The 26934-nt window shown below is 34.9% G+C and overlaps 1 protein-coding gene across 5 annotated transcripts in view; it reads right to left on the bottom strand.

Annotated features, from left to right (window-relative positions):
- Positions 1 to 26934, bottom strand: part of DPYD (dihydropyrimidine dehydrogenase) — an 815942-nt gene that overhangs the window by 479689 nt on the left and 309319 nt on the right. The window contains exon 9 of one of the 5 annotated variants that reach the window (XM_082383236.1): positions 2271 to 11474. The exons of the other annotated variants lie outside the window; for them this stretch is intronic. Coding sequence (XP_082239362.1) covers positions 11446 to 11474 — 29 coding nt within the window. The 3' untranslated portion in view covers positions 2271 to 11445. Of the gene's footprint in view, positions 1 to 2270; positions 11475 to 26934 lie in introns of those variants that run through there. 5 annotated transcript variants of the gene reach the window in all.

Raw genomic sequence — 26934 nt, 5'->3', positions numbered from 1 at the left:
AAATGCCAAAATGCAATGTAATTATCCACACCTGACAAGTATATAAATACCATTTTATATAAGAATTTGTAAATATATTAAGATCTGGTAAAATAAAGTTATAGTTTTGATGTCAGACATAACTATGTTCATATTTTTACTACACTGTATATTGGCTGTATAACCTGCATAATCACAGTTACTTAAATTTCAAGTCTCAATTTCCTTATCTATGAAATCAGATAGATTAATTTAGATAATATATCTCAATAATATGATAAATGCTTACCACAGTGACTAGCATGTGGTAAATACTAGTAAATGAATTGGCTTTTATGTATTTTAACTTCCAAAATCCTATGACTTTCATACTTGTACCTTCCTTGATATTTTTCTTTCTTAATACTTAACATAATTTTAATATAAAACACCACAACAACCACCAAAACTACAGATAATTTTAAAAACTTAATGCCAATTGAAATTTCCTTTGATATGGGTAATTAACCATATAAAACTTGGCAGATTCAATGTATATTCACTACATATCCACATCCACTACATATCTGAAATTTCTGTTACTTAAAAAAGCCAAGAAAAACTACAGTCTATCCTGTTCAACTTTCAAATTTGGATACTAGTTGTGATTTTTAATTGTTATTAAGATAAGATGAAAATAGAAATTTTGGATGTTTCATTTATTTAAGCACTTATTCATTAATACCTATGGAGTGCCTACTGTACTTGGGATACAGGGGTACTTGGGATATACAGAGATGAATAGCTTCCAATCTAGTGGGAGAAGAACACATAACCAGAAATAGAAGAAAGCAAGATAAGTGCTATGACAAACGGATGCTTAGGTAAGTGCACAGGAGCCCTTACAAAACACAGTTCACCTCAGCTGGTGACAATGACACTTACGCTCAGCCTTGAAAGATGAATGTTTCCCATGGTAGAAAAAGAAAGAGGAAGAATCAGCAACATATACAAAGGTGTGAAGGGGTAAGAGTTCAATCTGAGTGAAACTAGGGTGTGGTCAGGGGAGCAGATAGGAGAGAAGGAATAGCAAAATTTGAAATTTGACAGATAGGCAGGCCCCAGACCATAAAAGGCCATGCAAGCCACACCAAGGAGTTTGGATTTTACGCAGAGGAAACACAGCAGGGAAATGATACCGTCAGCTTTGTATATTAACAAGGACAAATCGGTAGCAGTATGTAGAACTGATCTGCAGGCAGTGAGAATGAAGGAACTAGATCATGTAAGGGGATGCTGCATAAATCCGGATAAGACAGGAACACTCACCTTGTACTTCTCAACTTGGATTATTAGTAACCTCCACTAACATGGCATTGCAGGGAGTGTCCACGGCCTCAGTACAAACACAGCCTACTTTCCTGGGGCAACAATTTCAATCAAAGATAAGTACTTTAAATGATGGTGTTTATATTAAGACAAAAATGGAGATGTTGAGGAATGAAATGCAAATTTCGAATAAAATTTTACTACTTCAAAGAAATTCTGTATATGGGATTTGAAACTGTGCCTCTGGATTCCTTAGAGGTATGTTTTCACTTTCTTCTCCTATTACAGTAACTTTAATGGGGAAAAAAAAAAAAAAAAAAGGATTCACACTAAGATACTGACAGTGGGGATACATACAGGAGAATAAAAACATATCCTGAAGGTCTTTAAGGGTTAATTTCATTGGATTTGGCACCTCGCGGTTGAAAGGAGTAGAGGGAAAGGAAGGGTCACAGCTGAGCCTCAGCTTCCTGTTTTGGTGGGTTCCTCAACAGTGGTGTGCTTGACTGTGGCCCAGGACAGTGGAAGAGGAGCAGATGCCGGGGCAACAGTATTGTTCCACTTTGAACATATTTAATGGAGCGTGGGACAGCCAGTAAAGTTAATCTACAGATAATTAACAAGTAAAATTTCAAGTCTGAAGCTCATGAGAGAAATCTGGTCTGGACCAAGAGATTTGAAAAGTATCAGCAAACAGACTGTACTGGAAGCCATCAATGCTAATGAGCTAATCCTGAGGACAAGAAAGCCAACAGTGGAGCCCTAGATAACATATCAACATTTAAAGGAAGAAAGAGGAAAAGGAGCCCAAATGGAAATTGAGGAGGGATCAGTCAGTCAGGAGAGGCAGGAGAAAGCAGTATGCTGGAAGCCAAGAGAAGAGAGGTATGAGTTCAGACTTATATATATATATATATATATATATATATATATATATATATATATATATATATATATATATATATATATATATATATATCTCCAGTGCAGAAAAATGTACCAAGAAACAGGTGTTTAAAGAGTACTTTTGATTTTAGGACTCATCCTTCTTGAATTTTAAGTATAGTACAAGGTCACTATACTATAATTTTGGAAATAAAAGCATTAATTAATTAATTAGTTGTTTTTGGAGATAATATAACTAAAGGAGATTTATTGAGAGAGAACATAAAAGAGAATAAAAACAACAAAATAGAAATATATGTATTGTAGCTATGAAAATCAATTTAAATGAGGCAAATCAGAAGAGGAAGAGGAAACAGGATAAACCCTATACTGACACCCACACTGCAAGGTATTCTAGTGGTAATGCCTGCCAAAGTATGAAAAGATTTTGCTAGAAGAGCAATATATCACATGCCTTTCTAGGAATCAGTATCAGTGGAGAATATATTCATACTAAAATGCTTTTTTAAGAAGAAAAAATTAGTCAACAATGGCAACTCTGCATTAATTAAATTCTGAGCGAATAACAGAAAATGGATGTAGCTTAGCTTGTATAATATTTGTTTGATTAGAAACTGCCTTTAGGAGGGCTTCTTAAAGAATTTCGTCAAAACTGAAGCTTTGAATTAGGGAGCTGTTGTTCCACCTCTAGTAGGTTTGGAAATCCCACAAAAGGGCCCACTGATATGTGGTTCACCCTGCAACAAATTTTCTGACTTCTGAAAGCAAAACCAAATAATGACTCCCGGACAGGTGAAATACATGGCCACGGTAGCAACACCTATGTTTGCTCTCAGTTCCCCCACCTACTTGCTGTGTGATGTGTAGCAAATTAGCCTATTTCTCTGTACCTTAGCTTTTACTTCTGTAAACTGAAGTTTTTAGCACCTCGTGCCCTGAGCTTTTCCAAGAACTCTTGAATCACGAAGCATTATACAGACATAAGAGATTTAATAATAATTGAAAATATTTTCATTATAATGGAGTCTATTACATAGACGAAGAGTATCATCTTCTCTTTTACTACTACGAGGTGAAGAAACTACAGTAACAGTGGATGGTGGATTAATCAGGGAGATCAAATTGAAATTCTGGGTTGCTCTTTGGAAATGATTGAAATTCCCTATGAACTATGCAATATACACACAGTCAAATATTAAATTATACTCAAAAGCACCTGAACCACTCTAACCATGGTATAAAAGCATATATCTTGACATCATCAGTAAAAATCTTACACTTTTTAAAGTCAACATAGAATAATGAATTCTATCCCAAATGCCTGTGGTTTAATGAAGTGAGCAGTAGATGTTTGATCTTTTTTTTTTTCAGTTTCTGAAATATGATATTAGGGTCATTTCTTATCGTAAATATTTTCAGTTTTTTTAAATAAGTCATAGTCTACTGCTAAGCTGTTTGAGTTCTGCTGCTTACAGCATGGTTCATGTAAAACCAATATCAGCAATTGCATCTAATCCAATAGTTGTAAATTCTAGCCACGATGAACACTTCTGTGACTCTAACTTGCTGTCTTGCCAGTGTACTCTGTAGATTATGAAGGAGAGGAGACAGAATTCAGTTCAGAAGCTCTCTTCAGCACCCCCTGTCCTAAATTCAGGCTCAACTTCATATAAGCTCAGTAGTAATAAATATTTTGAGTTAACGTTTGTAGCGTGTTTTGCCACTTAACAATAATTCTTGTGTACTGGAGCTCCACAACAGCTTTATCGGCTAGGCATCTTTAGGACCATTTAAAAAATGAGCAAACTGAGGTTCAAGGCAGTGAAACAAGCTCTCTGAAGTCTCAGAGCTAGTAAGTGCCAAAGCCAGAATTAATCCAGCAAAAGCTCTTAAATACAGTGTTTCTTCCACCATTACATAGAATATATGTTTAGGATAGTCTATAATCTTTATTATCAGGGGAAAAAAAGGAACCATAACCTAGTCTTTGAGAATTTAGCATACAATGATCTGTGGCACCTTAAATTTTCTGAATGTTAATACAGTCATTTTATTCATAAGAAAGATAAAAACATGCTTTACAGATTAGCAGGTAATTATTCACATATCCCACCTACGCTACATTTTCAAAGATTTTAGGTAAACTATGCCTACTTAAATTTAAATGATGTCTTGTAAAAAGGATTTTCTAAGCATTATTCATTTGTTTAAAGCACAGATCTACAATGACAAACCTATCATCAATTCATTTTGTTGAAAGGGTAATAATGAAAGCGTTATTTTCCTTCTTTCACTGCAAGTCATTTGACCTATGTTAAATCAACTCTCAAATTTTCATTCATTATTTCTACATGAAGGATTTTGCCAGCTCAAAAAAGTATAAATCTTCATTTGTCAAATTTAAACTATCCCTGTTCCAGTTGCTATCAAGGCTCAAAGCTCTTATCCCTTAAAAAACAGCAAAATATTGTCAAGTCACACAACCTCCCCACAGCCTCAGATGACCCCTGGAATCAATAATATTTGTAACTTGTAAGCGCACAGTTAAGGAGATCAGAAGGCAAGCGCTGTCCTCGTTAACCGCATTGAGCTGTGATACTACAGCCGACTCCCTTGTGTGGTCTGTGATCAATTTTAATCTCCTGACCAAGAATAAAAGAATGCAGACTCCTGATTCTGGATTCATCTTGAAAGGAGAGTATAGATTTGTATGTCTGCAGTGGGAACGAAAGATTTAATTCAACTGGCATTCCAGGAAAGAATACATCTAAACTATCATTCCTCCTCATTACCCTCACTGCTTCCAGGGTCCTCTATCGACAGAGCTAAATACTGAAAAATGTGTACACAATGGGTTAAAAAGCAAAGCTGTCTTTGTGGACATATGATCAACTGACTACAGAAACAGACTTTATAGTGATTTGTCTTATTGCTACATGACTTAAAGTGGAATCACTTTTTCTATCTTGAATTTCCTTATAAAGGTTATAATTTTGTGCCAGACTTCTTTGTGTGAAAATCTTTATGTTTAAGCAATTAAAGAATGCATAATTTACTAAAATCATCATTTAAAATAATCATGATTAGTTGTTTTCAAATCCTACATTTAGGTACACTGTTACATTTTGGAACTTTAAATTACAAATTGATATGAGAAAGAAAAGACATCAACAGTTTATTAGTTTTATATCTTTATATCTATACCCATGTCTCTCTCTCTCTATGCACATACATATATATGATAATGCATTTACAAACAAATGCAGAAATATTCTTATTTTTCTATAAAAATAAGAAATAAGATATTTAATTGTTAAAGTAAATATAAAGTGTTCTTGCAGTTTACAGGGACAATTCAGGCAACTGTAATTTGAAAATTCCCTAGTTCCTATAAAATAGCATTTTCAATACATCAGACAAAAATTCCCATTCCACATCATCACCATCATCATTGCAGCAAACAGTTTTTGAGCATTCATGATGCATCATGTACTGTGCTAGACAAAAACAAACAAACAAACAAACAGAGCAAGGTGGTGAAGAACATGGACCCCAAAGGCAGAGCCTCAGTTCAATTCCCAGCTCTGCTTCTTCCAAGCTGTTTGATCTTGAGCATATTAATTTGCCACCTTTGCCGCAGGTCCCTCATCCATAAAGCAAGTATAAGGTCATGAATAGCACTGAACTTAGTGGAGCTTTTGTAATGACTAAATGAGAGAACACAGACAAACACGGAAGTATGTGTGGTGCTTCATGGGTATAAAATAGGTGTTAGCTATAATAAAATGTATTCTGGCTCATTCATTCATTCATTAATAAACATTCAGTAAGTGCTCCCTATGTAAAAAGGACTGTGTTAGGAAACAAAGATGAGCAGAAGACAACAATCTGATGTTTGCAAGCTGTTTAACTTTTGGACATCAGCCTTCTTATTTACAAAATTAAGATATTAACATTTGTCTTGAAAGACTGCTATAGGGATCAAATGAAATTAATTACATAAAGTGTCAATCATAACACCAGCTAACATAGGGGATGATCAATAGATGTTTATTGAATGAAGGAATAAAGAACTGGATGGATGGATGGATATATATTATGCCTTAGGCAGAGAAGAAACAAGAGTGAATCAATCAGTCATCAGCTCAGAGCACACATTTATAAGTGAATTTCAAATATTTCTAGACGAAAAAATTGAAATATGGCAGGTAACAAGGTTTTTACATGAAGTCCTGGCAAAAAGTACATTTGTCCTGTTTCCTCCCATAGAGAAATCAGCATCTAGTGAAAATGTAAAGGATAAATATAGATTCCTTTCACAGGAGCTGCCTTTTCTCTGTTTATCAGTTCAAAAGGCCCAAATTTGGCAGGGGTAGTCAAATGATATTCTAAAACCAATAAAGCAGGGTATGGTGCTGTTTACCAGGGAGGAGTGATTTATTTTATCATTTGATTTTAAAGATGTAATGAAATCCATGACATTTTGATTGGCTTGAAAACTCTGGAAAAAAAAAAAAAAAACCTAGAAAACAGAAGTGGGAATCATCTTGACATTTTTATTTTAAGAACAATGACTCCACCTCAGCCAACAGAAGTGAATTAGTAAAGGAATCTGTTTCTCTATGTGAATTTTAGTAATGGAAAATTATGTTTATTCTGACTCTTAAAATGACTATTAACCAGATAGTTAAAATATATATTGATTTGAAAGGATAGTAACATTTTAACCTATCCAGTGTGCCAATTCAGTCCAATTCTGTTCTATGTATGCTCGAAGCTGATCAGTTTTAATGAGTTGTTCTATGAAAGTAATACCACCAAGCATTCATTTTTTTCCTAGTTAATGCCAGGCTAAATTAATGGTATAATGAGAAAGAACTCAGGGGTGTGCCAGCATCTTAAATGGTAAAGAAACTGGGGGCTATCAGACCCAGTCAAGTGGTAAATAGAATGATAAATCTAATTGCAATGTGCTCAAGTAAAAGACACCCAGATCCAGGTAGAAGAGCATGAAACTCGGAGCCCAGATCTGGCAGAGCTGGGTAAGGGGCAGAAAAGAGGGCATTTAGAACAAAATCAAGTAGCACTTCTTGAACACTGGTTCAGGAAAGCTTTGTGGAACTAAAAATATTTATTTTAGATATCTTAACAGTACTATACTATCTGACCAAACAAAGTGCTATAAACTGACTACTGTAAATGCCAGCTTATGTACAGAACTCATCTCTTGTTTTTTTTTTTGTTTTGTTTTGTTTTGTTTTTGTTTTGTTTTTGGGTTTTTAAAAAAAATTATTTATTTAGGCTGCACCAGATCTTAGTTGCAGCTTGTGGACTCTTACTTGAGGCATGCATGTGGGATCTAGTTCCCCGACAAGGGATTGAACCCAGGTCCCCTGCCTTGGGAGCTTGGAGTCCCAGAACCCAACTTTTCTTAACTGAGGATAGACTTTGCATATGTGTGTACATGTGTGTGTATAATATATATTATGATGCATGCAAACATATTCACAACTACAGGTACACAAGTAACTCCATATCTACTTATCTAGCTGCATATGGATATGTATATGTATGGTTTAGAAGTATTAGTTAGTAACAAACATATTGTAGCTTTATCAAAAAGTAAAACACCTATCCTTCTCAAACTCTTCCAAAAAACTGCAGAAGAAGGAACACTCCCAAGCTCACCCTGATCCCCACCATCACCTTGATACCAAAACCAGACAAAGATATCACAAAAAAAGAAAATTACAGGCCAATATCACTAATGAACATAGACGCAAAAATCCTCAACAAAATACTAGCAAACAGAATCCACAAACACATTAAAAGGATCATACACCATGACCAAGTGGGATTTATGCCAGGAACGGAAGGATTCTTCAATATATGCAAATCAATCAATGTGATACACCATGTTAACAAATTGAAGAATAAAAACCATATGATCATCTCAATAGATGCAGAAAAGCTTTTAACAAAATTCAGCACCCATTTATGATAAAAAAAACTCTCCAGAAAGTGGGCACAGAGGGAACCTACCTCAACATAATAAAGGCCATATACGACAAACCCACAGCAAACATCATTCTCAATGGTGAAAACCATAATTCAAAAAGATACATACACTCCAATGTTCCTTGCAGCACTATTTACAACAGCCATAATTCGAGAAGATACATGCACCCCAAAGTTCATTGCAGCACTATTTACAATAGCCAGGACATGGAAGCAACCTAAATGTCCATTGACAGAGGAATGGATAAAGAAGTGGTACATATATACAATGGAATATTACTCAGCCATAAAATAACGCCATTTGCAGCAACATGGATGGACCTAGAGACTGTCATACTGAGTGAAGTAAGTCAGACACAGAAAGACTAATAATATGATATGGCTTATATGTGGCATCTAAAAAAAAAAAAAAAAAGGGTACAAATGAACTCATTTGCAAAAAGAAGTAGAGTCACGCATGTAGAAAACAAACTTATGGTTACCAGGTGATAAGGGTTAGGGGGGAGGGATAAAGAGGATGTGGTACATATATACAATGGAATATTACTCAGCCATAAAAAGGAATGAAATTGGGTCATTTGAAGAGACATGGATGGCATTCTGTATGACACTAGAGAGTATCATACAGAGTGAAGTCAGAAAGAGGAAAACATATATCGTATATTAACGCATATATGTAGAATCTAGAAAAATGTTATAGATGATCTTATTTGCAAAACAGAAATAGAGACACAGACATAGAGAAGAAATGTATGGATACCAAGGAGGAAAGGGGTGGGGTGGGATGAATTGGGAGATTGGGACTGACATATACACACTACTATATATTAAATAGGTCACTAATAAGCTGTATAGCACAGGGAACCCTATCAATACTCTGTAATGGCCTATATGGGAAAAGAGTCCAAAAAAAAAAAAAAAAAGTGGATATATGTATGTGTAACTGATTCACTTTGCTGTACACCTGAAACTAACATAACATTGTAAATCAACTATACTCCAATAAATTTTTTTTAAAAAAATAAGACAATTAATTGACTTATCTTGTCCCCTTTACCAGCTCGAAAATCATTCACAAGAATCAGTAGGTATAGCTGCTTTAGGTAGAATGGTCTCTCTCCTTTCCTACCTTTATCTCATAACCTTCCTATAGGATAGAAATCACCAAGAATCCATTGACTGCCATTATCCAAGATGGTTTAAGACACCCAGACAAATTAGGGATAAGATGACCACTAGGCCAGGCTAAGTTTTAGCCAAACAATCAAGTCATTCATCACCAAGTCTTTTATAACCGATGCACCTCCTGATTGGTCTGTGCCCATGCTTTGCTGGTTAGTCAATATTTGAATGTCACTCCTGGGACCTAGCCAAATTAAAGTGAACATGAGGATGAGAGGCCAGGAAATATTTTCTATGCTAACATGGCAACAAGGTGGAGTGGGATGGGTTAGGGGTAGGAGTAACAGAGAAATGAGAAAACACAGACATGTTGTCCCTTGCCTCTTATCAAAATATATAACAAAATCTCAGAGCGCTTCTCTTCTTCACTGACTCCTTAATTCCTCCTTCTACCAAATGAAAGTAAATATTCCCAGAGATTTATTGTTAACATGACTTTCAAGCATTAGTTTACAACTAGAAAAAGCATGAATGGCTCATCTATTATTTGGGCCATAATGACAAATATTTAGAGTGTATCCTATTTCCACAGATATCTCCTTAAAACCTGCATTTATATAGTAATTGATATTAAAAGTAGAAAGGGTTAAGAGACTAACTTAATCCTGTGTTGCATTCATTAAATTCAGCATATTAATGCAATATGATATTGTCTCTGTGGAGTTTCATTTCACATGATAAAAGAAACAAGAAGCATCTGATCAATAAACAGAAAATCAAGTTACATATTCCCACTAGGTTGCTCTAACAAGGATTAATCTCAGAAATGTTGGTGCATGCCTAACGTTGTGGCTTTTAATCCTCTCACACCAGTGGGTCTAAAATACTTGCCATTAGCACTAATGTAAAAAGAATTAATACTTTACATATGGATATCCACTCTACTCAAATGAAGGGGTTAATGGTAAAATAAGCCTTTAAGGATGTAAATGATTCCTCCCATGTGGCTGGAAAATAGCTCAAGTGTTTTTCATTTAAAATTATTAACATATAGAAACATTATTATCTCTGCAGTTAATATGCACCTCACTGAAAATCTCATGGTCTGCAAAAATTAAGGAAGGTAGCATCCTTAATGAAGTTATAAAACATATATCATTTATTAAGCAACAAATTACATCTTTAATTTTGGTTTTAATATATCTTTAATTTAAGCTTTAATCATTATATGGAAAATGCCTTCCAAAGCCCCAGGACAAATTATGTCATGGCAATAGGGTTTGTTTCTTCTACCCCCTACTTTCCACCCACCTCCAGTGCTAAACAAGGTTGTAATTGACCTCAAGCTTCCTTTTTATGAGCAGGCACTTCTCTGAAATGCTGAGAAAATCAAGGGCAAGACAACAAGTTATGAATGTTTTTCCATTAAGAGTCTAATTGTATCTAATTTTGACATTTTTTTATTGATTAATGTAGAGTATTGAATAATCTAGTGAATGTTATGAATCAGATTTTCATTGCTTAAAATGTGAAATGTTAGAATAAAAAGGTTAAGCCAAATTAGGCATACATTTTTCTTCCCTCCCTCCCTCTCCCCCTACTTTCTTTCTCCCCTTCCCTAGATTCCTTCCTCCCTTCAATAAATATTAATTAAGCAGCCTTGATATGATAGGCATTGTTCTCTTCTGGGAAAATTTATCTAAATTTGTCTTAAATCATATACTAATTTAATGTAAAGTCTATTTGCACAATCAAAGCATAATTTCAGTTGTCAATAGTTGATGAAGTTTGTCTGAAAAACCCTCTTTCAAAGGAAAAACATTTTATGTCTTGATAATACAAGGGGGCAAACTGTTCAGTGTGCTTATAGAAATCAATCATACTTCTCTGAAAATAATTAGGGAAGAGTGTGCATGTCATTAAAATCTTTAATAAATTCTTTATCATTGTTCATCCTCTAACACAATGCTCATCACCTGTTTTACATAAACAGGTAGTTTCAATCACAAAATGTAGGCATTTTGATGCTATATGTAGAAATTTTCATTACATACCATTTCTCAAATGGCAAATATGTTTTTCCCTGTGTAGCAGGTCGAGGTGAAGGATGAGTCAGCTGAAGGAGGAGAGATGTGTTGATCCTGGAGGAAGGAGGGCAGGAGGAGAGGACAGAGGAAGGAGCACGCTGATAGGTGCTGGTGAAACTTCCAAAACAACTGTTACTAATCCTGAATTGCCAGTATGTGTCTAAATCTGTTCATTTATTTTATATACATTTACAAATTAAAATTACAGTTTTAAAGAGGTAGGGTATGAATATAAACATATAATGAATTCATTCTAATTTATAAATTTTATTATATTAAATAAATAATGAGGGTATCATTACATGTCACTTAACACCAACAATGAGTAAAGAAAAGAAAATGAAATTAGATTTAGAAAGTAAATCTAAATTTACTTTTCTTTTCCATACACAGTATAGAAAAGAAAATGAAATTAGATTCCTTGAACGTACGGAGGACAATTGCACAGAGCCAGAACTATGGGCACCATACAAGTGGTAGTTACTCTATAGTTGACCCTTGAACAATATGGGTTTGAACTGGGCAGGTTGACTTATATTCAGATTTTTTTTCAATAATAAGTACTATAGTACTACGTGATCTGAACTTTGGTTGAATCTAAGGATGTGGGACTACAGATACGGAGGAACTGTGGATACAGAGGAACTGCAGATACCGAGGGCCAGTTATAAAGTTATGCCTGGATTTTTGACTGCATGGAGGATTGGCCCCCCCAACGCCCCAATTGTTTAAGGGTCAAATGTATTTTCTTTTGTGTATACTTACAATATTATAATTTTCTTTGAATTTTCGCTGCTGGATCATCTTTTTTTCTAACTTTCCGGCTCATGAAGAGCCAGAGAGACTGGATCTTACTTATAATCCCAGTGGTATCTCTCATGGGGTCAATACTCAAATAACTGACCTATGGGAAATTTTATACTGCACCTACAAAGTTCTACTCATGGCACTGAAATATAGTGATTTAAAATATAATAAATGTTTTAAAATGAGACAAATCTTTAAAGTTGATTTAAATTTTTTAACAAAGTTTTATAACACGGTGTATCAAATCGGGTTCCCACAAGAAACAGATTTCACTCTTAAAGGATAATAACTCCAGGAGATTTTGTTTACAAAGGAGAAATTACACAGGTGCAGGTAAGATGTTAAGGAATTACAAGGGACAGAGACTTGGGGCTAGAAGAATTAATCGAACATCAATGGTTCTGCCAGATAATCTAACACTTTCACTCTGTTTTCAGTAGATCAAGAGTCACCTATTAGATATTATAGCATATAGTATTTACAACACAGTGAGGTTATTTGCCCCATAAGTTTGACAGAGCAAAATCAAACATAGAAACTTTTTATAAAACCAGATAAAACTGAGATAAAAAGTACTTCGAGGATGATTTGCTCCCAGAAGGGGCTTGACTTGTCCAAAACTGCATAGTCAACTAAGTGACCAAGCTGGGGTCTGGACCCAGTTACTTAATTCTCAGCCCACTTAATTTTCATTAACAATGAAAGCATCATGATTACCCACCAAAAGAAATCAAATGTACATCTTCCCTACTCACCAAAACATGCACTTTTCAACGTATTTTTAAAAACCATGTTTAAGTGTGAATATACAGGATTATTTAATGTTATAAGTTGCAGAGACCTTGGATATCATCAGAGCTCACTGTCTCATTTTAGTAGTGAGAAAATGAAGCTTACAAACTTTTAAAATATTTGGGTACCAAAAGCTAGTTAAGGGCAAAACTGAGACTTCGAGATCTTCTAATTCAAACATCGATGCTCTTTCCACAATCAAAGCTGCCTTTTATTTCTTCCTTATTTATTCTATAATGGCAGGCTTTGATCTACTTTTTTTCCCCAACTTTATTGAAGTATAACTGACAAATAAAAATTGTATATATTTAAGGTGTAAGATGTGATGATTTAATAAACATATGAAATGAAATGATTATCATGACCAAATTAATACATCCATCATCTCACACAAGTGTTTTTGCTTGTTTTGTGTGTGTGTGGTGAAAATACTTAAGATCTACTCTGTTAGCAAGTTTCAAGTATACAATACAGTATTACTAACTATAGTCACCGTGCTCTACATTAGAACCATAGAACCTAGCCTATACTGAAAGCATGTACCCCTTGACCAACATATCCGCATTTTCCCTACCCCTCAGTCCCTGGTAATCACCATTCTACTCTCTGGTTCTATGAGTTTGACCTTTATAGGTTCCATATATAAGTGAGATCATACAGTATTTGTCTTTCTGTGATCGACTTATTTCACTTAGCATAATGCCCTTCGGGTTCATCCTTGTTCTCACAAATGGTAGAATTTCTTTCTTTTTTTTTTTACTGCTGAATACTATCCCATTGTGTGTGTGTGTGTGTGTGTATATGTATATGTATACACGCAAACACACACAACGGGATAGTATATGTATGTGTACATATACACACATACATATATTATTCATATATATATACATATATATCACGTTTTCTTTAGGAAATGTACACTATTAGTAATAATGTAAATTGATACAGCCATTAGGGAAAACACTATAAAGCTTCCTCAAAAAATTAAAAAAAAATAGTACTACCATTTGATCCAGAAATCCCACTTCTGGGTATATAGCCAAAGGAAATGAAATCTGTATCATAAAGAGATATGTGCACTTCACTGTTCAATGCAGCTATTAAAAATAGCCACCTCACAACGGTCAGAATGGCCATCATCAAAAAATCTCTCAACAGTAAGTGCTGGAGAGGGTGTGGAGAAAAGGGAACCCTCTTGCACTGTTGGTGGGCATGTAAACTGGCACAGCCACTCTGGAGAACAATATGGAGGTTCCTTAAAAACTAAAAATAGAGCTACCATATGACCCAGCAATCCCACTACTGGGCATATACCTGGAGAAAACCATAATTCGAAAAGATACATACACTCCAATGTTCCTAGCAGCACTATTTACGATAGCCATAATTTGAGAAGATACATGCACCCCAATGTTCATTGCAGCACTATTTACAATAGCTAGGACATGGAAGCAACCTAAATGTCCATCAACAGAGGAATGGATAAAGAAGATGTGGTACATATATACAATGGAATATTACTCGACCATAAAAAAGAACAAAATAATGCCATTTGCAGCAACATGGATGGACCTAGAGATTGTCATACCGAGTGAAGTAAGTCAGACACAGGAAGACAAATATCATATGATATCACTTATATGTGGAATCTACAAAAGTCTACAAATGAACTTGCCTACAAAACAGAAATAGAGTTACAGATGTAGAAAATAAACTTATGGTTACTCTGGGTAAGCGGGGGGGAGTGGGATAAACTGGAAGATTGGGATTGACACATACACGCTACTATATATAAAATAGATAACTTATAAGAACTTACTGTATAGCACAGGGAACTCTACTCAGTACTCTGTAATGGCCTATGTGGGAGAAGAAGCTAAAAAAGAGTGGATATATGTATATGCATAACAGATTCACTTTGCTGTACACCTGAAACTAACATAACATTGTAAATCAACTATACCCCAATAAAAATTTTTTTTTAAATAGCCAAGATACGGAAACAACCTAAGTGTCTATCAGTGGATGAATAGATAAAGATTTCAGGCTTTTAAAAATTCAGAACCATTTCAACTTTTTTATATATGCCTAAAAGAACTAGCTTAGGCTGCTAAACTCTGAAATACTGTTGAATGTTGTTGGCAACTATGATTCAAGTTAACACACATTTAAAGACTGTTGAATAAAAAGAGGTGATTAAGACATGATTCTTGTTTAAAAAAATTCATATATCCATGTATCCAATTACTTACTGAACATTTTCCACTGGTTGGCCTAATAATACATCAAATTCAACATGTCCAAAATTTGATCCATCATTTTCCTCCCCAAATGTACTCTTGATCCTATCTCCCCTTTTTATGAACAATAAGCTAATCATTCATTCAAAATATATTTATAGAGTACCTACTATGAGCCTGACAGTGTGCTGAGAATCTATGATGACCAATACTGAATTGATGGCTACCTTCATGTAAAAAAGAAAAGTGTAGTGCAAAGTACATACCAACTATCCAGCTCATCAGATATGTAGAAAAGTAAGAATCATCCACCTAAATATCTCCCTCGTCATCAAACCTCATTTTTATTAAATCACAAAATCCTATTTTTTTCACTTAATAATTTCTCAAGTTAATCTTCTCAAACTCACTACCATAGTTCAGGCCCTAACCTTTTCCTGGCTGACAAAAATAATCTCCCAAACTGATCTTCCTGCTTCTAGCTCATTTTTATTGGAATCGTTCCCCACCATACTGGCAGAGAAAATTTTCTGAAATGGAAAATTAGCCATATCACAGTCAGGGACTCCCCCGTGTTTAACTCCTTAGCATGGAATATAAGGCCCTATTCAAGTTGTTTGAACTTTAGTCTCATCTCTCCTATTCTTTTAACAACTACACTTCACTCCCTATAGACTAATTTGACTTTCATCGTGTAGTACCCTGAACAGAGTATTCCTTCTCATTTCTCCATGTATTATTGATTCCCTCTGATTGGAATACCATGCCCTCCTTCTTTGTCTAGCTATTTCTTACCTTGTCTTTAAGAAGCAAATGATAAATCAACTCCTCTGAGAAGATTTACAGACCAGTGTCACTCCCTACCCCAAAGTGAGATATGAAATTCCCACTTTGTATCCCCCTTCTTTATTATTATTATAACCAGCGTTTGAGTCTATTTTATCGGTCTTTACACTACACTCTAATTTTTTATTTTTTGTGTGTGAATTCTTTAAGGAGAAGTCCCTGCTTTGTTATTGTCTGTATACTTTCTGCCTAGTACACAGTAGGTATTCAATAAATACTAGTCCAATGACGGAATGGTAAATTCAGTTGTTTGTTCATTTTTCATTTACTTTCACACTTTTCTCAGCGTCATAAAAAAAAAAAAGCCTCCCTACGTACGTTAATGATTCATCCTTTTTCTCTTTTAACATTCAAGTATCCAAATGTAATTTTAGGATAATGAAATTAGAAATTATTCTAAGAAGAGAATTCTTCTTCAAAATATTATCTTTTTGAGACAAAATAGGATTACTATTCAGAGACCAGAGGGATAATACAGAGACTCTGGATAGTTCACTTAATCATTCATACAAATAGTTTGGATGTTGCACTAGAACCAAGATTTCCAAGCGAGGCAATATTTTAAACCTAAGAATGAGAAATATTAATAACTGTCACTACTCACGTATCAGCTCAAATTAGAGTGCTTGGATAACTGTGATGACACAATAAGTAGAAAACTGATTCACACACAAAATATATATATATATACACATACATATGTCCTAGGTGAATGATTTGTACAATAGTAAATATTATAATTATAATTTTTCATTTCAATTTTAATGCTATTGACAAAAAGAAAGCCCAAAGAATGAATATGCTACAGTTGTGTTAAAATTTCTAAGTTTATTAGAGCAGAGATTTGTTCTAAAATTAAGGTTATGAAAATATTCTTTCTTTCCTTTTCTCTCTTTCTCTCCTTTCTTCCCTCCATCTTTGCCCCTTTCCTTCCTCCCTCCTTCCATTCCTTCCTGCCTTTCTTTCACAATTCATAAATGATCAAAAGGCCCAAATCCTACATATTAAGATGAGGATTAACTATGAAGAAAGAAAAAAAATGCACAATGTACATGTTTACAATGCTTACACTTTCTTCATCAAAACCACAAGACCATGATTCCACAGAAGTCAGTTTTGAAAATGTACAAAATACTATACAAGAACACCAAACCAATCTACAATAAAATAAATTGACAATGGGCTATTGATTTCAGGCATAATTATAAGCCTTTTACCAGGCTTATAGATCACTAAGATACGGTGACTGGAACAGACCAGTCATATTTGCAAGTTAGCATTAAAAAAACAATTTAAACTTAAATAAAGTTAGGCTTACACTAGACTTTCTAGACCCTTAGCTTTGCTGGATCTTTAACTTTTGGTGGTTTACATGTCCAGTGAAAAACACCATTATTGAGGATGAGGCCAGGCTGAGGATGAAATTTGTCTTATGACCTAGGGAGAGTTACAGACTATGTGCAGGAAGATTCTGTCTCTGAGTGGGGCGTGTGTCTGCTGCTGGACACTTAGGTGGGAGAGTGTATCTGAGAAACAAGGCTTGTTAAACCCTTGCTTCTCTAAGCAAGGTCTGCAAGTCTGCAGCATCTACGTCACGTTAGAGCTTGTGACAAATGCAGAAACTCCAACCTCCACCCCAGACCCACTGAGTCAGCTGGAAGCAGATCTCCAGGTAATTCGTATGTATATTAAAGTTCGAGAAGTACGATTAAACCATCAGTTCTCACCCTGAAGTAAGAATAAATTTTTATGAAAAAAAGGAAAAAGTTCCAACCTGCCTTCTCTTGAAAAGTTCTTGTTTGCCCCTTGGTCCCACTGAAACATAGGTCATACCACAGCCAGACCTGTTGTAGGTTTGATAACTGCATAAGAAACCAAATAGGCAAGTATATAGAGAAAGAATTTTGGGAATGCTACAGTAGACCCTTTTGAATGCTGTCACCTAAATGGTATAAAAATCATTTCCCTGCTTTCTTTTTGTCCCATTCCACTGATGAGGAAATTAGAGCATTGCTTAGTGCTGTTCTAGATCAGTGTTTCTCAAACTCTCTGTGGTGAGGGACCATTCTTCTTTAATTCCAATCCATTTCAAAAAATAATTTTGGTAAAACAATATAAAAATAAATTACAAGAAATATGAATTCAAAAAAATAGCAAGCATACAAATGTATGCCCTGATATTTTACCATTTGATTCATCATACATGAAATTACTCTGTCAGTTATTATCGACCAGGTTATTATTGACCAGTAACAACCACTTCAGAGACTGGTACCAGTCTATGGGTACACTGTCCGTGGCACTGCTACAGATCACATAGAATTTGAACCCAGGTGGTCATACACTTCAGAAATAAATAGATTTGAATCTAGATAGTCAGGCCTCAAAAGCACCACTTTCAACCATGGCACCATCATCACTGACCCGTGAAAGGAACAGTCCAGCCGGAGCACAGGGTTCCTTGCTTATAGACCAGTGCTTAGCTTTTGTCAATGAACCAGATCAAATCATAAGGCAGTGTAACATAGAAGAAATAATAATATACCAGAAACATCAGAGTATGTAGTTTTGTGTTTCAGTTTTGCAACTAGTATGTAATCTCAATGAAGATGTTTTTATTTATCTTCATTATTTTTATTTTGTTTATATTTGGTGTGTGATATACTCCAGACTGTAACCGACTAATGTGTCACATCACTGGGTTGTTATATGGATTATATACTTTGACGAAGTTTTATTATTTTATTTTATACAGATTGTTAGTTTACAAAATCTAATCTTCTATAGAAATGTAATCAATTGTTTGGTTTCCAATCAATTAGGTAGTCAAAACATATTTTCATTTCTCTTAGAATTGCTAGAGATGCTTAATAAAATTATTCCTAGACAATTTACACCAAATTATATTCAAGAATCTTATTTACATCAAACTGACAACTACCAGTTTATGATCAAAATGGATATGCTGGTTGGCATGATAAAATACAGTGTTCTGATTGATTCAGTTGCCTTTAGCATTTAGTAATATGTAAAGATAACAAGTTAACTACTTTCCATGCAATTGGAATTAAGCGAATTTTTTTTTTAAATTTTATTTACTTATTTGTGGCTACATTGGGTCTTCGTTGCTGCATGCAGGCTTTCTCTAGTTGTGGTGAGCGGGGGCTACTCTTTGTTGCGGTGCACGGGCTTTCTCATTACGGTGGCTTCTCTAGTTGCGAGCACGGGCTCTAGGCGCAAGGGCTTCAGTAGTTGTGGCACACGGGCTCAGTAGTTGTGGCACACGAGCTTAGTTGCTCCGCGGCATGTGGGATCTTCCCGGACCAGGGCTCGAACCCGTGTACCCTGCATCGGCAGGCGGATTCTTAACCACTGTGCCACCAGGGAAGCCCCTAAGCGCATTTTTGTACTTAACTGTTTATAATGTCACATGAGAATTCTGAAAAAATAATTTCCTTTCCTTTCAAATGTGTTACATATATTCAATCCATACCCATGTTTTAAACAATTCAAGAAAAGCTAACTAATGATATTGTTAGAACCATTGGTTATATTTTTACAATACTGACCAGCATCAAAAATCGAGCAGCTATGTTTTTTATTCCTTTAAAAAGTTTCAGTTTTCCTCCTTAGTCTTGGTATCTTTTGTATTTTTACCATATATACAAACTCAAATTTCACTTAGTTTCTAGGAAATCTGGAAGCAATTTTTATCCATTAAAAATGGATATTTTTAATATGGCAACATTATTTTCTAGGCTTAAAGCATTTTTAAATATTGCCAGTGGCATTTGTGCCTATACTATTTGACAGCTTTTTCTCAAGTTGAAAAATAGATTTGGGGAAGTTAAAGCAAATTCACACATCTGTAATTGCCATGACTGATTCAAAATATAAAATAGCTCAATGCTATGAGAACCAATTTAGTCATTGTTTTTTATTTAATGTTATAGTTAGGCAAAATTCCCTAGAATAAGTAAAAAATATATGTATATATAGGAACCCTAGAATTATTACCCTTGATCAAACTCAGATTCCAGGACTACTTGGCTACATCACTATCTCAAGGTATACATAGGACATTAATATTAAAGTTCTGCTATGTATTGGTGTTTCCATACCCATTTGAATATATTTAGATTTCTCACTAAGAGCATCTCGTTGGTTATAAGAACCATTTCCATATCACCTTCTCAAAATCAGGCAAACATAATTGGCCAAAACATTTCACTCAAGCTTCAAATAGCTTACAGTTTCCCATATTAGACCAGAAATCCATATTTACTTTTTATACTGTTCACTAGTGTATGACTTTTATTAGTATATGCTCTTTCATTCTTCAGTCTCCCAACACGTGGAGGTCTAAGCTTTTTAGGCTTCCTTCATACTTCTGCCTTCATCTAATCATTTTAATTAGAGTTTTATGGTTCTATTTTTATTATCTTTTCTAATTAAAAAAATCAGCCTCCCATTTGCAAATGTACTATAGCTTTATATGAAATTGGATAATTAGAAGTTTTCATCCCATTAAGAGAACTATCATATTTGCTTCAAACTCAACTATCTAATAATTGGCAAATTTATACACCTACCGTATAAGAGTACCTAAATTCATAATGATGACCATGTCAGCATTGTAAGAAGCTGAATGTCTTTTGGATATCAAAGAAATTTGAATTTGAGTATAATAAAAATATTAACTATTTTTAGCACAAACATTGAGAACCTACTATAAATTTATCACTCTTCTAGGTACTTTGAGTAGTACAGAAATATATGTACCTGTACTTATATATTATTTTATATTTAATGTGTTAGGATAGGGATATGAGTTAATTTGAATACCACTATACATGTACACTGGAATTGAACAATTAGGTAAATCAATGGCAGATGATGGGTGTCAGCTTTCTCACTGTTGGCATAGGAGGATATAGGCAAATAAAGGGAAGATGCTAAAATGACCAAGTGTTAATGAATTAGAGCTGGAGACACCAGTATGTACTCATGTTCAGCTTAGTATAGATACAGATGATTATATATTTATAGATATATGTATGTACACAGGTGAGTATACACATATATATTTTCTTACTCTGTCAGTTAAGAGGTCCTAGAAGCAATAACACTGCAGTAGCAATGAGCATACTTAGCTCCGAGATCTTTGTTTTTAATAAAAGGACCTTGGAGAAATGGCTGATTCTAGGACTAGGGCAAAAAATATGCAAGATATACCTGTAGTCTCTTGTAGTGCCAGAAGTTAAGTGCTAAAACACAAATACACAAACACACACACACACACACACACACACACACACACACAGAGGATGATGGGCATACATCAAAGAAGCACTGGAGCCAACTTACAGAACTCCTAATGGCCACAGCTGGAAAAATTAGAGCAACAAAATAAATAGCTTAATATTAGATTATATCCCAAAGCACAAAATAAGCATCCTTGAGTTCACACTTATATAAATAAATGATTAGATAAATGAATAAACAGGAAGAATAGACAAATCTCCACACAGTATAATTCCAAATAATTTATGTAGGTACTCTACTCTCAAAGAAGGGGAGCATAACTCCCCAACTCTTAAGTATGGCCTGCTCATAATGACTTCCTTCCTAAGAGTATGAAAAGGGGGCAAAAGAGTAACTTATTAGTGGGGAAACCTGGCATACACTACGTTAGCCAGGTAGACTAGAACAAGTTATTGAAGGTGGACTGTCATAGAAAGTGAAAAGAATGACCAACCTAGAGTAGAGATGATTCACTGCAGAATAATTGGAAATAAATTTGGAACCATAGAGTGTTCAGTTGTTACCAAGACCTCATAAAGTCAGCCCTAAGCAATAGAAGCATTTTAATGAGGGGTTTTTTGACCAGGGACACAATATAATGAAAAGAATTATTAAGGAAGATAATTTTAGTTGGCGGGATGAAATGAAAGAAGAAATTCTGATACAGAGAGCATGTCTATAAGAGAAAATATTATTGTTTATAAACATCTGAAATAGAGTAACAGCAGATACAATAGAAGAAAAAAATGATATAGAATTATTAGAGATTAATTGTAGATGATATACAGGACAGTAATTGTTATGGTCTGAGTTGTGTGCTCCAAAATTCATATGTTGAAGTCCTAACCTTCAATACTTCAAAATGTGATTGTATCTGGAGATAGGGTCTTTAAAGAGGTAACTAAATTAAAATTAAGTTAAGGTCATCGGGGTAGGTCCTAATCCATTAAGACTGGCATCCTTATAAGAAGAGGAAATTAAGACACAGACACACACAAGGGAAGACCATGTGAAGACAGACACAGGGAGAAGATAGCCATCTACAAGCTATGGAGAGAGGTCTCAGAGGAAACTAACCCTGTTGACACATTGATCTCAGACTTCTAGCTCCCAGAATTGTAGGAAAACAAACTTTGTTGTTTAGGCCACCCACTTTGTGGTACTTTGTTATGGTAGCCTTGGAAAATTAATATAATGATAAAACAATAATTCTCAATTCTGAAGTTTTGCAACCTAGTACAATAACCACGACATCACTAAAAGTAACTGGGAAAATGGAGGAGGAAGTTCATGTGGGCTGTGGCAGATGATAAATCCCTCAACACAGATAAATCATTGCCCTCTTTGGGTCATTTAAAAAATCAAGGATAAAATAGCTTGTCCTCTTGACTGTGTACCTACTAGCCTGTGGGCAAAGTGAGGTCTGAGACCACTTCCTTCTTATTTTTCACTCTCTGTGATCTTGAAACATAGCAAGAAATATATAAGTATTTGTTAAGCTAATGAATTTATATTTCCCACAGTGCCAAGCCCAGAGTGTCTTGCATTTATCAGTGCTTCATTAATGTTTGTTGAAACAAATCAATAGGAAAAAATGTTTTAAGCCCTAGTCAAAGTTATAATTATTTTTAAATGTCAATGATACCAACATAATTTACATGAGAAAACAATTATTAAAGTAATGGGAAAAATATCATGCAGATATCCAGCTACTTCAAGTTCTTTAAGATGATTTTAATCTCAATTTAATTTGGAAGTGAATACTTCCAATGCCTATAACTGGTTACTCCAAATGACAGGAAAAAAAGCAAGCAATGACTTCTAAGTCCCTCCGAAAACTTCTGCCTAACTGAAAATGGGTTTGTGTTCTCTCTCACATTTCTACTTCAGTCTATTGTTTCTAAATATGATGTATATATTTCCAACATAAACAATAGTCTTCTAAAACAATGTTAAGTTGCTATCAGTTGTTAGTATTTGCCTGACTTGTATAGGTGAGAAGGATCAAGTCTTATCATGTCTCCCTTCTGTATTAGCTTGACAACTGTCAAAATGAAAAGACATAGAAAGGGAAGAGATTGGAGGGGAACTATAATTCTTGAAATACATATTATGTGCCAGGTATTTTCTAGGTGACATACATTCAATTCCCACAGCATCTCAGTGAAATATATTACTGTTTCTAGTTTATCTAAGGGGGAATTGGAGCTTAAATATGTTGAAGTAACTTCCCAAGGTATTATATTCACTAAGTGGCAGATCAAGGATTTGGCTCCAAAGCCTACATACTTTAATTTAGAGCACACTGCCTTCCAGCATTAATGAAACTTTGTATGTAAATATTAACAACAATAATTTAATAACTATAATCATTTCAATTATCGCTTCCAAGTAAGTAAACTGCTGTTACCTGCATATCACCTCTTGTTGCATTATAAACTGAGAGTGTAAGGACCCAGCCTGTGGCAACTCACATTGTTTCAGGTATTCTTCCCAGATCACCCTCCTGCTCTTCAATTTCTCAGGTTTCTAGGTACCAAAGAATGTACGCCCCCTCGCCTTCCCAATTATGACACTGCACTTGGAGGCCCAACTATGCTTTTGTCTGTTGCAAGGCCAGCAAGTTTGCAAGTTCCCCCTTCCTCATCTTGCCTATGACAGAAAATCCTGCTCTGAATAACACATTTCCTTCTCTCTATGTACTGTGTTTTGGAACATCTTTTCCAGACTGGATGACTCAGGGGGATTGAGTGCTATCAACTGATTATCATTTGACACTACATTGCTAATTGCATTGAATTATAATAATATATATTTATATATATAGCATATATAATATATACAAATAAAATACATTATTATAATTATAATACTATCAGGTTCAAAAAGGCAAAAATTATAAAGAGCCTTTTGAGCCACACTAAAGACTTTGGATGCCATCCTGAGAAAGACCAGTTTGCAAGCTGAGTTGTAACTATCTAGTAAGGAAAAGACAAGTGCTAGGACTAAGGAATGATAAGAAAGGGACCCATTTTAGAGACATTTAGCAGTAGACTCTTTAGGATATGAAAACTGCCTGGATATGGAAGGAAAGGGAGAGAAAAAGTCTCTGAAACTTTGGTCACTTCCATTGACTAAATCTTCAGGAGCACTTGCTTCCTGGATTTACCCATCCTATTGCCCCAGCTCTCTAATACTCTCCATTTATACTCCAGGAACCTATTTCCACATCCTGCTTTAGCTCACGCCCGATGTGTATTCATCACTCCTCCCTGCATCTTGATACATATTCCATCCCCAGATATCACCCAGTATACACAGTGATTCTCTTATTGTGTATGCCAAAGAGAAAAAATTCTCAGACATTAATGGTTAAATTGCTATTTGAAAATCAACTAGTAATAAGAAAAAATGCCTTTGGCATCATATATGTTTTGCCTGCTATTTTAGGTCCTGCAATCAAGCACATAGCAATAGTCTCAAACAATTGTATCAAATAACAGTTAATTATAGGAAATCTAGTACTTGGAAATCTTACCAATAATAACAATGATAATAATAATACCTCTTCATAATTTTTAGGAGATGAGAACAACCATGATTTGTGAGGTGATAGCCAAGTCCTACTTAGACTTACAAAATGATTTATATATGAAAATTAAAATGGTTAAAAGGAGAAAAATTCAGGATTCTCATTTCATTATATGCAAATAGAACTAGTAAATACTAATGTATGACTGTGCTGTTTTATGGGCCATGTATTATATGTAAAAGAGCATTATGTGCTTAGACTTTGAAACTAGACACCTGGGTTCAAATCCTAGCCTCTACATACTAACAAAAGGACCTGGGATGAATTTTCAACTGGGAATCCCAATGATGGGGAGATACGCATAATTCATTTGACTTAACATGTGTAACAGAATTAGAAGAATGCCTGGCAATTAGTAAACTCTCACACACATTAGATATTATCTCTCCTCCTTTTAAGTTAATAGTTATCTTTAAAACAAAAAAAAAGCAAATCACTGATTTATTTGATTTTCTGTTTTCCTCCCAGACCATAACTACTCTAGCAGAAAATGCTATCTGTCCACCTCTAAGTCACATGCTAGATCTGACATCTTTTTACCGCTTAGGTTGCTACCACTTGGTTTGGGCTTTCCCAGAAACAGCCTAAGACAAGAAATCAATTGCAAGTACTTTACTTGGGAGATGATTACATCCTTGGAGGATGAGGACATGAGTCAGGGAAGGGAAGAATGAAAACAAAGGGCGTTTTCCAAAAAGTTAACCCATGAGTAATGAGCTCAGATCTGTTAGGGATTCTGGGAGCCAGTGTAGGACACTTGCCTCAGAGCTATCCCATCCCGGGGGTCTGGTAACCGGAGCATTTAGGGGGCATTAGTGATAGTTTGAAGGCGGCTCACAGAGGCATTATTTCTTTTGGTACATCCTGCCTCTCCACTGTCATCTCATACTGGCCCCTTACTTTAGATTGATACAGCCATATTTTATCAAATGTAGTAAAGCCAGCATGACTCACATCCTCACATAATTCAGTTACTCAAGTGACTCTCCTCAGAGATGCCATTTTGGATCATTCTATTTAAAATAGCACCCCACTCCCCTTAAAAGTCAAAAGTTTATTTCAAATGTTAGCAATCTTTTGTTTAAGATCAATATATTCCGCAAATTCTATGAATGGGTTTTAGAAATTAGAATCTAGACAGCACTATGATTTATACAAATCTTTTAAATTTTATTATTACACCTATAAAATGGGGATAATAAAATCTATTTTCAGGGGTATAAGAATTGAATAAAATAATACAAATATGCTATAAAGCACTATATAAATGTACTACAAATGCAGTGTTCTAATACTTAACACTTTTTAATATTTTGTACTAAAGTTTTCCATACGGTTCATTTTATTTCATTTCCATTTTCCTTCCTTAACCACTTAATTTAGTCTGTTTTGTTTTGTTGTTTGCTTCCTAAGTCCCTTCAAATACTCTGTATTCCATCTCTTATGTGTCTAATCTGACGCTGCTCTATTTCTCCACGACTTCTCAGTCACTCTTTTTCTAGCTCCCTCCACCCTCCTCCTGGAGGGTTTGTTCCTTCCTCTGAGCATTCTGCCAGTATTGTCTCTCCTGCCGCTTGAAGCTAACAAGACCCTGAACTGCTGCTTCTCTAGGACCTCGGAGCTTAATGTTTTGTCAGCTTCAAGCTGTTTTGGAGAAAGTGTTGGCTTATTTCTTAGCTGTAGCATTGACTTAGCAAGTCTTTCTTCTAAACCTGTAAATAATTCATTTCAGGTCAAGTTTTTGTTACTAGAAACTTTTCCCAGTAAATAACAAGTTTATTTATCTCCAGTAAGAGAGTATGGTTTGGTGGTACTAGTGCTAAGCAACTTATTAATAAAAGATAAGTTCTATAATAGGAAGGCATAAGCCTTCGACTTTGGTACGACACTATTTGCTACTATTTTTTTGTTTTGGGGAGCAAAGCAAAGA

This window comes from Balaenoptera borealis, assembly GCF_965194805.1.
Source record: "Balaenoptera borealis genome assembly, chromosome: 1".
NCBI classification, from domain to species: Eukaryota; Metazoa; Chordata; class Mammalia; order Artiodactyla; family Balaenopteridae; genus Balaenoptera; species Balaenoptera borealis.
This window is presented reverse-complemented; position numbering and strand designations above follow the sequence as displayed.